General features: G+C 38.0%; 2 protein-coding genes across 2 annotated transcripts in view; one reads left to right on the forward strand and one right to left on the reverse strand.

The window, feature by feature from the left end:
- The window catches only part of LOC135219235 (transcription elongation factor SPT6-like), a 165042-nt gene that overhangs the window by 90048 nt on the left and 60491 nt on the right, over nucleotides 1–14503 (forward strand). The gene's annotated exons all lie outside the window — the stretch shown is intronic.
- LOC135219236 (transcription elongation factor SPT6-like) overlaps nucleotides 1–14503 on the reverse strand; it is a 160428-nt gene that overhangs the window by 53438 nt on the left and 92487 nt on the right. Inside the window, exon 4 of the mRNA XM_064255828.1 lies at nucleotides 13434–13659. Within this exon, the coding sequence (XP_064111898.1) occupies nucleotides 13434–13659 (226 nt within the window). The remainder of the gene's footprint in view (nucleotides 1–13433; nucleotides 13660–14503) is intronic.

Consider the following 14503-nt stretch of genomic DNA (forward strand, 5'->3'; position numbering starts at 1 on the left):
TCGTGACCCATTCTGCTTTGTGCTTTTTAATTAGAGTGCAACTGCTATAATAAGCCATCAAGGGGCAAAAAAGTTCCAAGTGCTTGCATTTCTGTAAAAATGGCAAGAAACACTATAGAAATTAAGAAAGAACTCGTAGCAAAGTGTTGGAGGAAGTTGCATGCCAATCTCAGGGCGAAAATGCCAACAAGCACTGCTGTTAGTGAATTCAAAGCCAGCAGAGGCAGGTTTGAAAAATTCAGAAATTACGAACATGTTTGCAAAGTTGAATGATGTAAAAGATTTTGTGGAGAATTTGCATCCCAACAAAGAAGTTGTAATTCATGTTTCCAACACGTTTAATGACAATGCCATGTTTAACCTTAGGCAGATTTTAAAGAGACGCTAAAAACAAATGCCTCTGGACAGTTTTGTTGTTCAACAAGTGTCCAGTAAACTCTCAAGCTGGTACTAGTGCAAGTAACATGCAGAGGGGAAGTAACCTCAGATAGAACCAGCAAAAAATGAGAAAAACCCCAGATAGGTCCTTAATACCTCAAGTCCTTCTAGAGGGAGATTCTCCTTCCATACAATAACCTCTCCTCCTCCCTCCCCTCCTCTCTGTCTTCCATATGCTAACAAGTGTTTTCCATAAAGGTTTGAGTAATGTTAAAAGTTCATTTATTAATTTCATCAGTCATTTACAGTGGAATCACACCATACATAGACTCACGTATTCGTGGATTTCCTTACAGAACCATATCTACCTACTACTTGCGGGAAATTCACATATTTGCGGTGTTTTTCTATGAGAATATCCACAAAACCCTTGGCTTTATTTTTTAATCATAAAATGTACTTTTTGTGATAAAACTATTTAAAATCCTGGCATAAACACTTTAAGTGAGTTTTTCTTGAGTTTTAACTGACAAAATTAGCAGCTGTGTGTGTTTCTCTGGGGGTTTCAACTATTTGTGAATTCTAGCTACTCACAGGAGGGAGACTTTATATTTATCTCTCACCGTTTTCTGTATATAAAACTGTTTATTTCCTATAAAATGTATTTTTAAAAAACATTTTTGGGGGTCTGGAACGCATTCATTATATTTACACTAATCCTTATAGGAATTATTGTTTCGCTTTTCGTACGTTTCGGATTTCATGGAGGTTCCGGGAACAGATTATGTGCGAGAACCAAGGTTCCACTTTTTTTTACCTAAAATCTGCATTTATGGACAGCACCAATGTCATAAGGTCCCTTTCTCAAAAGTAAATGACCATCACTGAAGGTTATTTCCTTCTAACTTTTAATGCTAATTCTACAAATACTAAATTAACACAGTCTTACTTCCGTCTCCTTGGAGATTGAAGCATTTAGTTTTGAAAGATGAGAGAAAAAAAAAAACTTCTTGGGAAACAGCGAAAGGGAAATAATTTTGGACTAAAAAACAATAAACACTCAAGGATATTCTTTTTTAAGCCAGCTATTCCTGTATCATTATAAGACATTTTCTTTATGACACTAACTCTAGAGAAAATGGTATATTTTAATGAGGAACAATTATTTTTGAATAAATTTTGTGCACATTCTTTTTCATGCTTCCTTTCTTTTTTTAATTTATCGTTCACAGTTCCATAATAACGATGAACAAAGTTGTTCAAGAACCAATCTAAACATTCTGTTATACCAATAATGTTTCTAGATATGTTTATTTATCATAGAATGGTCCAAAATAGTCTATATCAGATTTGATCCAATGTAGAATCATTCATAGACTCTCATGTTTTTACAAGAATTTTTTGTTCACAGTGGCGTAAAACCAATGTAACAAATTTGTCCATGAATCAATATAAACATTCTTTTATAACAATAACATTTCTTGATATGTTTATTTACACAAAACTTTTGAACACAGTCAATAATTCCCTTGACCTTTCCTGAATTATTCAGACAGGCTTTTTAACAATTCTTTTTATGATTTGTGGTTCACAGTGTCATACAAGCGATGAAAAAAATGTCAATAAAACAATCTTAAAATTATTTTCAGCATTATCACTTCAGGATATGTTTATTTAGACAAAAGTTTAAAAAAATCTTTAAATAAAATTCGATAATTCCTTGAAATTCAGCAATCAATGTGCCCCGTAATCTAAACAAATTTACTATTTCAGAATATACAATATGAAACGCCTCTTCCTTTCTACCCGTCAATGCATCTTTGGCAAGAATTAACTGATATGACAGGTACAGGAAACATCTACTACTGTCATATTTTGCAACAAATCAATAGAGTGCATTCATTTTCATTACGTTTCAGTTCACCAATATATATCTGATATTGTACATCAGATTCACTACTACAATCACTTTCAAAATTACCACTCTCCTAAAATCACCATTTCAAGAGTTCGTTAAGTAGTCCTTAAACCAAAACTCATCAATATGCAATTGTTTACATTTGTGTATGAGTATTGGGTGAGACACACTATCGAAGGCCTTGGAAAGGTCGAGTAGTAAGAGGAGTGATATCTTTTGGCTGTAGATGTTTTCATAAGCGCAGATTCAGTTGATAACCGAGCTCTAAAACTGTGCTGGCTATTTGCCAATAAGTTATTACTCTCCAAAAAGAATACAAGCTGGCTGGCAACAATTTTTTCTAAGAGTTTTGACAGAATTTGGAGCAATGAAATGGGACGATAATTCCCCACTTCGTCGAAATCGCCACTTTTGAATAAGGGAATGAAATGAGGGTGTTTTCAAGGTTCTGGGAACAAACCAGTAACAATGAACGTACTAATGATAATTGTAATATAAAAGATCAAAACAGGAAGGGAATTTTTAAGTACTTATATGGAATGCCATCTGAACCATGCGAATTTTTCGCATAACTCTTTGAATGCTAAAACAACTATGTGAATGTCCACAGGTTGAGATCGTAAATCAGGGATATTTGGTAAAGATTGAAAATTGTTATTTTGTCTCTCTTCATGTGTTATTTCATTCTCCATACCTTCTTGTGATTTTCAAAAAGATGTTTCTCCTACAGTGGCAAAATGCAGAATAAAATCCTCTGCCACCTTGAGAGGGTGTCATTGAAAGTTCAGTTATTATTATCACTATCTGAAACCAGGGATTACGTTTTCAAATACATGCCACACAGCTTTGCTGTTCCCTCTATTCTTATTGAACTCATTTCTGAAATGGTTCTTCTCAGCAGTGGGTAGACATTGTTCCACTTGTTCCTTAGTCTGTTTGAATTGCTTGTCTAGAGCTTGGTTAGCCCTGTTGATTTTAAATTGCTATTCCTTTTTTTCTGCTACACTCTTTTCAAGAAGTTATTATCAATCCAAGGGGCAAAGGGACAAGTTATTTCAGCCATTACAACTGGGGTGCACTGATCAAGGGAACTATTAAATACATCCGTAAGGATGCCAACTTGAATGTTTACATTATCAGTGTTAAGCATGTCATTCAGTTGAAACTTTTCTCATCAACATATCACAAAATATATTAGCGTCATAATTTTTACACTGAACATTCTTATTTCTGGTCGAGGTTTAAGCTTTCTAAAATTTACGATTATAGATATTATCTCATGATCTGCTATAGGGCTTGGCATTACATCGGTTTTCACTATCATTTCCATTTTGTTTGTAATGGCAACATCCAACAAGGTTGAGGACCTCTCAGTTAATCGCGTTGGTTTGCCAACGACTTGCTTCAGCTTCAGGCTCTTTATAATTCTAGAAACATGATTTCCTTTCACTAAAAGGTTATCATTCAAATCACCAAAGATAAAATAGGCTTTTTTTTCAAACACATACATATTCTTAAAAAAAACGTTTGTTAAGTATGAAAATGATGCCGCAGATGCCTTGGGGTGTCGGTATATACAGCCAATCATGAAGGAAGGAAATTTTGTGTGTTGAACCTCCAACCACACATCCTCTATTGCCTCAGAACCTTCTGTGTCAGTATTATCTACTTTTGAGAATTTCAGATTTCCACGAATGTACATACACACTCCTGAGCCTCGTCCAGCATCACATCTGACAACATTATATTTGAGAATTTTAATAAATTTATCATCTAATGAGGGGTCAAGCCATGTCTCACAAATACATAAAATGTCAATATCTTCTTCCTGTAACATATACTCTATTGCTTCAAAATGACAAAGTAAACACTTGATTGTGTCAGGTCCGGTTCGTTGTTTTGTGGGAACAATCGAACTTCGATTGTTTTCCTTTGGTACGGTTGTTCTACCTGTTAATCAATTTTGTTTTTATTTCATGGTGAGGTGATGTCTGTCCCGTTTCAGCCTAACAGAGTCAGTCAGTATCAGCCAGGAGAAGGAGTCAGTAACTGGATGCAGTAATCCAGCAACTGCGGAGTCAGTATGGGAGCAGCTTGAGTCACTTGTGGACCTTCTACTGCGATGTCAGTAGTATAGCGGCAACGGGTATGGTTTACCTGTTGGCCTCGACAGGAGGTGGATGTCTTCCTCGTCGGTTTGGGCAGTTTCGTCCCTGACGGCAGCGTGTGGCTGTTTTGACGACATAATTAAGTTCGTCTGTTGTTGTGACTTCGTCTTGGAGTGCGACTTCGTCTTGGAGTGCGACCTCGTCTTGGAGTGCAAACTCGTCCATGTTCTGAATCCTTGTGTTTAGGCAGTTAACCTGGGTTGTTAATTTCAACCATTTTTTTTTTTTGCAACAAAGTTGTTTCGGTAGCTCGCCTGTTTTTATCACGGTTTGGTTATGCTCGTGTTATGTTTAACTGTGTATGTTAGCCCTATGCTTTGTGTGTGTATTGCCCTGTTGTGGCAGTTTCTTTCGTTGGGTATTAACGTAATTATAGTGACAAAGCTCTCACTTAAGTACAGGTAATTGTTAAACTATTAGACAGGTTGTTTTTCCACTGTTGCTAGTAATTAGTTTTCTTTTTTTATAAAGTTGCTTTGAATTACTTTCTAGTTATTTATCACTACATTGATCTGTTTAGTGTGCCTCAGATGGCTGTGTTTTTTTCAAACATTATTTTTGCTGCTCATGATATTTGTAACTTTATTTAGTATGTTGCTGACTCCTTCTCAGATTTTTGAGTATTTGACTCATTTTTGTTAATATATCTACTGACTCGTTGTATATATGTATAAGATTTGTGAATATAAATCTTAAGGTAATGTTTTGCTTCTTCCTTCTTTGTCTGCTTCAATCTCTGCCAGTTTATTCTCAGTCCCGATATTTTTTTTTTAATGAAGAACCTGTAGAACCCATAGACGGTTCATAACAATTGTTAGAGGTTCACTATTTTTAGGCACTAGCCTTACAGAGCTGACAACGCTTTCTTCACCTAATAATTGTTAACATTGCACATACGACTTTTGTGACCATAGTTATAACACTTATTGCATTTGATTCTGTGGTCATAACGACAATTTGATTGTATATAATTAGGTTCCCCCAAGTTATAACAACCCCTATTGTAAATGTTGTTTGTTTGAGTATTGCCATATTGAGAGTCATGTCTAGCGTGTGTATAATAAAGTGAGTTCGTATATTGTGGTCTACTCTTGAGTTCTGTAAAGAGAGAGAGAGAGAGAGAGAGAGAGAGAGAGAGAGAGAGAGAGAGAGAGAGAGAGAGAGAGAGAGAGAGAGAGAGAGAGAGAGAGATTTTTGAGTATTAAGCTAACTTTTAAATGAACTTAAAGTTACTGTAATTCAATTTAAAAGTTAGCTTATTAAAGAAAGAAATAAATGGTTGGTAAAAATATAGTGGCATCTGAAGATTACATATATGTACAGAGAGAGAGACAGACAGACAGAAAATTATTTAAAAATCATTGACTGGCTAATCTGCAACACTCCCCTTTCTGTCATATTACTTGACATATTTGTAAGCTGGACTTTGAGCTTCTGGTGTAGTTAAAAAGAAAGATGAGGAAAAGAATTTTTTATAGGCATCATTTTATAATTACACTGATATTATTATTATTATCTGAAAATATTAATAAACATGTACCAAAAAATTTCTCTCATCTTAGTAAGGTAGAGAGAGACAGAGAAAAGTTGTTCCTACTTAAAAGTGAAATGGAAAGGTTACTTCTTTAAAATACTGTCACATACAAATTTTGTAATTAAAGCTGTATTATCATTATTATTATTAATTATTATTTGAAAATAACGAATGTAGTACATACATCTACCATAAAAATTCTCTCATCTCGGTGAGAGAGAGAGAGAGAGAGAGAGAGAGAGAGAGAGAGAGAGAGAGAGAGAGAGAGAGAGAGAGTGTTGCAGGGTTTCCTGAGGATCTGAAAATGATGTTTGAATTCGTGTCTGTGAAATACTTGCGTGTGATAATTAGTTAATCTCCAATGAAAAGTTTGCACTACTGTGAATTTGCACAACTAGAATCGCATAAGACTGAGGTATTACTGTAAAATTGTCCAATTCAGCAGCATAGTGACTGCTCTCCAAGCGAGAGGGTCCAGAATTACGGAAAAGAAGGAAGTTGATTTCTTTAAGTCGAAGATATCCATGGAAGGTGTGCTCCACAACCTAAATAGATTGTTACAAACTAAAGGACTACGGTCCACTACCTTGGAAGGACTTGTTTGAGGTGACTCAAACTGTCTGCAAAAACATTCATCCTCTCTCGGATGAATCGAGTCATCAACAACACCTGGTTCCACTCTGCCCAGAGCAGGAGTTCCCTTACCAACTCATAAAGAGTAAATGAGTGTGTATGTCCCTGCTTTCGGATTTACAAAAGAGCTGTTGTGTCAGAATGTATCGTTACTGTCTTGCCAAGAACTAGGACTAAGAATGACTGTAGACCCAGATGAATGGCATTTAGTTCCTTTATGCTGATGTGGGAGCTTAGAACTTCCAACTACATTCCCAACACTTCCTGACTCCCCAGATGAGGCCGCCAACCTAGGGCTGAAGTGTCAGAGTAAAAGTCTAGGTCGGGGCTCAACGGAAGGAGAGACCTTAGTTCCTGAAGCCTTTCTTCAAACAACCATCATTCAAAGAACCTGCTCGATCTCCGATGTGATCAGAAAAACGAAGGAGTCTGATTAGGTCTCCCTACTCCAGTTCACCCTTAGATAGAATTGCAGTGGCCTCATGTGAAGTATGCCCAACTTCACGAACTTCTCAACTAAGGCTAACGTTCCCGAGAGGCTCAACCACTGAGCTGCTGAGCAGGATTGATGAGAAATTAACTTCCTGAGTCTGAAGGCATGAGGCAACTCTTCTGGGGGAGAGAAAGGCCTGAAAATTCAGAGTCCAGAATCAATCATAAATAGGGAAACCACTGAGTGGGCATCGTCTGTGATTTCAGTACATTTATCAAGATTCGTACCTCTTTCATTAGGCAAAGAGTTTACGTAAAGTCCTCTGTGCATTTCTCTCTCAACAGAGGCCGGAGAAACTAGTTGTCCAAGTAAAATTTTGTGGGACTGTGGAGAGGCCAAACCTAGAGAACTTTCCATTGAAAAAAAAGAGCTGTAGAAACTTTCTGGAGTGCAGATGAAGTGGGGCATGAAAACTAGGCATCCTGCATGTCCAAGGTAACCATCCAGTCCACCTGATAGATGGCTGACATGACTATATAATTTTTTTCCATGTGAAATTTTGTCTTCAGAATGAACTGATTTAGGGGATTGACAACCAGACAGGCCTCCAGCCCCCCAAATGATTTGGGGACTACGTAGTGTCAGTTATAAAACCTTTCCAAATCTTGATCCTTGACTAACTCTACTGCCCCCTTGCGTAGAAGGGATTCTACTTCCGAAGAAAAGGCCTCAAACTTCTCTGAGTTCACTGAGTAAGCTGGTAATGCAATTGGCAATTTGGGTAAAAAAAAGGGCTCTCCTTGATGGGAATTGTGCAAACTTCTTCCAACATCTTGACCTCCTAAGGTTCCACAAATCTCTGACTCCCATTCCTACAGAAGCACGAAGGACTAAATCCTCTTCCTGGTTGCTGGCTTGGTCGACTTCTTAGCAGATCTTGGGGGGAGGGGGGGGTCGTAGATTCATGTGAGGTCTCGACTGGATTGTCTGTCTACCCCTAAGAAAGGGCTGAGACTGGGGAGGCAAAAAGGACTTCATTGTAACAGCAGAGGACTCCTTGGGCCATTTGGCGGACTAAGCTAGGATATCGTTGGTGAACTTCTTCTGCAATGATGTCAAAATCTCTCATACTAGATTCTGCAGGAACAGGTGAGATTTGTCCAGCAGTGAAAACAGAAGCGCCAACTTCTGGGTCGTGGTTACCCCTTTGGTCGTGAATGAGCACCTTGTCACACCTTTTTTTTTAAATGCACATCAAAATGAGAGACGAGCTCTGCTGAACCATCTCTTATCACCTTTTCAGCGCATGACAGTATGTCCAACTGATCTGTGGGCAGTCCTCGATCTTTTTAGCCAACACTCCAGTAGTCCAGTCAAGAAAGCTTTTCACTTCTAAAATCTTAAACAGGTTGCTGGTCAAGTGGTGTACCTTGGGGGGAACATTACTTTGGCTCAAGAAAGCACAGCCCGACATGTCACATCGACCAGCCCAGAGAAGTCTCCCTGGGAGGAGGCAGAAACTCCCAGAGAAGGAACTTTTCTGGTGGTGTAAGTGTTAACTTCTCTTTACTAGCTTACACAGGGGAAAAACAGAGGTTGCTTTGCCCTTGCTCCATCTTAGAGGCCAACCAGATATCCATGTATTCAAGTACAGGCAGTCCCCGGGTTACGACAAGGGTTCCGTTCTTGAGACGCGTTGTAACCCGAAAATCGTCGTAAGCTGGAACATCATAAAAAAATCCTAAGAAAACATTACTTCTAATGCTTTGGCCGCATTAAAAACTATGTAAACTGCATTCTTATTGCATTTTTCACCCAAAAATTCTTCAAATATTGATTATTTCGCAGTTTTGGTGTCATATTTCTTCTGCTAGATGAGCGTTGTAGGCGTCGTAACCCTGGAAATAATTTCTGATGAATATATGTAGTTGAAAAGCGCCTTAACCTTGGAACGTCATAAGCTGAACCCCTCGTAACCCGGGGACTGCCTGTATCCTCTTTGCAGAAGAGGAGAGCACTAACTTTGGGAAACTCAAGTTGTCTACAGGAACTTTCCTTACAAGGGACGTTGAAGCAGGCGATACTGGTACAGCAGGAGTGACAAAATCAGGGAAATCATTGATTTGTTTGTAGAAAATTGAGAAAATACTTTGACAAGGACAAGTAAGAAGACAAAACAGAGGAATCCTCTCCTACATCCTCCTCATCAGAAGACACAGGTGACAATGTCACATCCTTAGACTTGGTTGACAGCTGGAGTCTTCTTCAGACTTGAAAGGGGCAAGCAAAAATCTTCCAAAGTCAAAGAAAGCAGTCGCGAAATTCAAAATTGGTGCCGAGGTAGCAAGTGGTGTCACCTGGCATCCAGGTGTTGGTGTAGAGTGCTCAGCTAAATGAGACTGATAAGCTTCAACAGGCGCTACACTTCCAGGATACGAAGAGGAAGAAGAGCGCCTAAGAGATTCTTTCTGGCGCTTGTAGCCAAAAACGAGCGATCCAAGTACAAGATGAACTCTGAGCAGATCAGCAGAAGAGGTTGAAGGCAGAAACACAAAACTGCAGGATGGCTGGGGACTAAAACTGGCCTCCTTGGACCTCTCGGTAGGAAGGAGTTGTCCACAGCAGCAGAATGGCTTGAAAGGGCACAAAGAAACTTGGTAGTAATCTAAAATGCTTCTTGCTAAGACTGGAATCCTCAGATTCCAACAACAGACAATGAACACTAACAGGGACGCCTTTCCAGTGGCCTTCTGTCGCAAGCTGGTTACGGTCAACAGGCCCATCAGAGGGGGTGGTGACCCGTGGCCAAACCCCACCAGCCTCCCTTTAACCTCTGGTATATCTTCTGCCCAATGTGGGGTAGTGGGACAGGAACCTTCGTCTTGGAGCACCAGTGGGACAGGCAGCCACCTCCTCAACACTATCACTTTGCACTGCATTGACACTGCATATTGCCTTTCTCCATCAAAGGCCTTTAAAGAACCTAATTCCATCACTGCACTGGTTAAAAACTTGAACTTCTGACTGAACCTACATTCAAGGCTGGAAATGACATTGAGATTGTGAGCACTGAAACTTGGAGTGGGAGGACATAGCATAAAAGTAGGGGAGCTAAGGATTGGAGACAATACAGGAATCTTAGGAGAGGAGACAATACTATCTTCTATAAAGTCTACATCTTGCACAGGCTCTAAGCTAGCCTTATTCTCGGCTCTAATAGCCACCTTCCTTTTCCTGTCTTTATCCTTTTTGTCCTGATGGGACCTAAAGACCTTCCACTGTTTGTCGTCCCAGTCTTTCAGTGTGAGGGCCCACCTCTCATTGTCTACCAGAGAGTTGCTAGTACATCTTCCGGTATATTTGCATCTTCCAATCTTGGATGGTCTGGGATGCAGTTTAGATATTTGTCGAGCTTATTCTTAAACACATCTACGTTCACTCCTGATATATTCCTCAGATGAGCTGGCAACGCATTGAATAGACGCTGCATTATCGATGCTGGTGCGTAGTGGATTAATGTCCTGTGTGCTTTCCTTATTTTTCCTGGTATATTTTTGGGCACTATTAATCTACCTCTGCTTGCTCTTTCTGATATTTTTAGTTCCATGATATTTTCTGCTATTCCTTCTATCTGTTTCCATGCCTGAATTCATGTAGCGTTTCTCTCTCCTTTCCAGACTATAAATTTTAAGAATTGTAGTCTTTCCCAGTAGTCTAGGTCCTTAACTTCTTCTATTCTAGCTGTAAAAAAAGGACCTTTGTACACTCTCTATTTGTGCAATATCCTTTTGATAGTGTGGGTACCATATCATATTGCAATATTCAAGTGGACTACGAACTATGTTTTATAAAGCATAATCATGTGTTCAGCTTTTCTTGTTTTGAAGTGCCGTAACAACATTCCCATTTTTGCTTTACATTTTGCCAACAGAGTTGCTATTTGATCATTGCATAACATGTTCCTATTCATCATCACACCAAGGTCTTTAACTGCTTCCTTATTTGTGATGGTCTCATTATTAGGTCCCTTATATGCATATAGCTTTCTTTCTCTGTCTCCATAATTTATTGATTCAAATTTTATCAGAGTTAAAAATACCATCCTATTTACCTCTGCCCAATCATAACTTTGTTAAGGTCTCTTTGTAGAGCGTTCCTATCTTCATCACAAGTAATTTCTCTACTTATTCTTGTGTCATCTGCGAAACTACTCACTACCGAATCCTTAACATTATTGTCTAGTTCTTCAATCATAATACAAACAAGTATTGCAGCTAACACCGTACCTTGCGGCACACCGGATATTACCCTTGGCTTCATCCGATTTCTCGTCGTTTGCAATAACTATCTGTTTTCTGTTGTGTAAAAATTCTTTTAACCATCTTCCTACTTTATCCACGATATTGTGTTTTCTAATTTTCTTCGCTAATATATTATGGTCTACTTTATCAAAAGCTTTTGCAAAGTCTAAATAAACCACATCTGTTTCATTTCCTGCTTTTCATATTTTTGAATATGTTTTCACGGTGGACTAACAGTTGGGTTTGTGTACTTTTTCCGGGTACGAAACCATGTTGTCCTTTATTAAACAAATTATTTTTTATTAAATGTTTCATAATATTTTTCTTCATTACCCTTTCATACACTTTCATTATATGTGATGTTAGACTCACAGGCCTATAATTACTTGCCTCTAGTCTTGATCCACTTTGAAAGTAGGGGTAATATACGCTAATTGTGCTCATCATATATCTTGCCTGTATCTACACTTTGTCTTAATAATATTGCAAGTGCTTTGCATAGAATGAACTACTTTCTTTAACAAAATAGCAGGAATTCCATCAGGCCCTGCAGCAGCTCCATTTTTTAATTTCATTAATAGCCTGCACAATATCAGCTTCATTAATATCTATGTCAGCTAAATATTCACTATTTTCATCCCTTACTTCTATATCATTATCTTCATTATCTATTCTAGGGGGTGAATTCTCTCTTATACGTTCTGCCAGTATGTTTGCAAATTTCCTTTTTTTCATTCGTTAATCTCCCTTCAATTCTCAGAGGGCCTATTTTCTATTCTTCTTTTATTCATCTTCTTCGCATATGAGTATAATAGTTTGGGGTTTTGCTTGATATTTAATAGGGTTTTTTCTCAAGTCCCGTTTTTCATTTCTTTTGATTGTATATCTTTTTTTCTGCATTTTCTATCTTACTTTTTAGTTTCTATAACTTTCCATGCATTTTTTTCTTTTGCAAGACCTTTTTTCCACTTTCTGATTTTCTGGAACAAGATTCTTCTGTCTCTTGGTATGCATGAATGATGTTTACTTTTCTTCTTCGGTTATATATTTTTCCACTATTATCTCCAATATTTTATATAATATCTCCGTATTTACCCTTATGTCTGTCATCACTTACGAAAATGTTATCCCAATCTTTGTTTAATTCTTCATTAATTTCTGACCATTTTATATTTTTACTGTAGAAGTGGGAGGACATAGCATAAAAGTAGGGGAGCTAAGGATTGGAGACAATACAGGAATCTTAGGAGAGGAGACAATACTATCTTCTATAAAGTCTACATCTTGCACAGGCTCTAAGCTAGCCTTATTCTCGGCTCTAATAGCCACCTTCCTTTTCCTGTCTTTATCCTTTTTGTCCTGATGGGACCTAAAGACCTTCCACTGTTTGTCGTCCCAGTCTTTACATTCTAAGGAAGTAATGTCCTTATTACAATTCTGCCCCCTACATTTTAATCACTTCATGAGAGTCATAGCAACCTTCAATGCAGAACCTAATGCTCAATGAACTAGAGTCAGACATCCTGAATAAAGTTAACCAGGCTAAAATAACTAAATTTTGTTCACTACAATGAAAGTTGAGTACTTCACCAACTCCAGAAAACCATCCAAAAAACAATGAAGTAGGCTGATGGAAACCACAGATGTTATTTGTGAGCTGGCAGAAAACAAATTGAAGCTCTCTGCCTGGTTATTCCTCACTGCTCTTGAAAGTAGGCAGCGCATGTCACCTGCACCTAAACAAATTCTAGTGCTCCTGAGAATTTTGAATTTTTAGGCTGCCATAGGTAGAGGTTCTTAGCTATGTGATTACTTGGTACATTCATTATATAAAACAACCCATCATATATATGGAAGGCATTCTGAATTTACAAAAGAGAGAGAGAGAGAGAGAGAGAGAGAGAGAGAGAGAGAAGAGAGAGAGGGGAGAGATCGAGACGAGAGAGAGAGAGAGAGAGAGAGAGAGAGAGAATCAGCGTTTACCACTTGTCTGTGTCAGATTGGAGTGCTCTACGGTTGAAATTAAATTAATGTAACTTTATAATCTACAACAAAATGAGAGAGATACCTTCATACTGATCGAATTCTCCATAATCGAAGTCACAACCAAAAATGTCACGGGCAGCTTCCAGGCCTTCGTCACCCAATCCTTTCCTTTTAGGCTTGGAGATGGGCTGTCCATCATCATCCACAATGAAGTTGCCTTCACCGTCAGAATCTTCATCTTCTTCCTCTGAGGCATATGTTTCATGCTGCTGTGGTGCATGGGACCCTGTCCCACCTTCGTCCTCTTCCTCCTTGGCAAAAGGGACTCACTCACAAATATATTCCCAAGACATAACTCCCAAGACATAACTAACATGTTTGATTTAGTTCAAAGAATCCGTAACATTTCACAAATACCATGGACATGAAAGACTAGAAAAGTGTTCAATATTAATTTGAAGCTAATTATAAAATAAATTATGGACAACACAGGTGTATGTTATGAGATCAGTACTACACTACAAATTGTTAGAATATTCCAGCATCCACAAAAATCCATGCAACACGAACAACCATACTTCCTAAGTTAACTCTCTCTCAATATACCATTCTTAACTTTTAACCTGAAGAATGTCCTCCATTTCTCCCAAGCCATTTACATTAATTTCTCTTCCACCATGTAAACCATAAGGTTTACTGTTGGCTTGCACTGATTTTATGCCAGAGGATTTCCCTAAACTCATTTTCTTATCTGGCATCAGCTAATCTGCAGGAGGAACAAAATGTCCTGTTCCTTCAGTTCCAGCTATTTGCCTATGTATATTATATATTTGAAGGTTTCAGTAATAGTATAGTTTATTTTAAAGATTTTGGAAGCTAAATGATCTATCAAATTCCTATAAATATGGGATACTATTTAACCCCCTGTATATACAGGACTTTCCTAATTCAAAAGATGAAATAACACAAAAAAGAAAACTAAGGTATTTAGATCCTGAGAATGAACAAAACTTGCATTCTAACTAATGTATGAGAGCATCAAGTGCTATTTTTTGTTTCAGATACAGAATCACTGCAAAGTCTAATAAATATCTGAAGAAAGTTTGCGTTGGATATTTTTCAACCCAGAAATATAGCCTGACATAAACAAAA

The sequence above is a fragment of the Macrobrachium nipponense genome, chromosome 1, assembly GCF_015104395.2.
Source record: "Macrobrachium nipponense isolate FS-2020 chromosome 1, ASM1510439v2, whole genome shotgun sequence".
Classification (NCBI taxonomy): Eukaryota; Metazoa; Arthropoda; class Malacostraca; order Decapoda; family Palaemonidae; genus Macrobrachium; species Macrobrachium nipponense.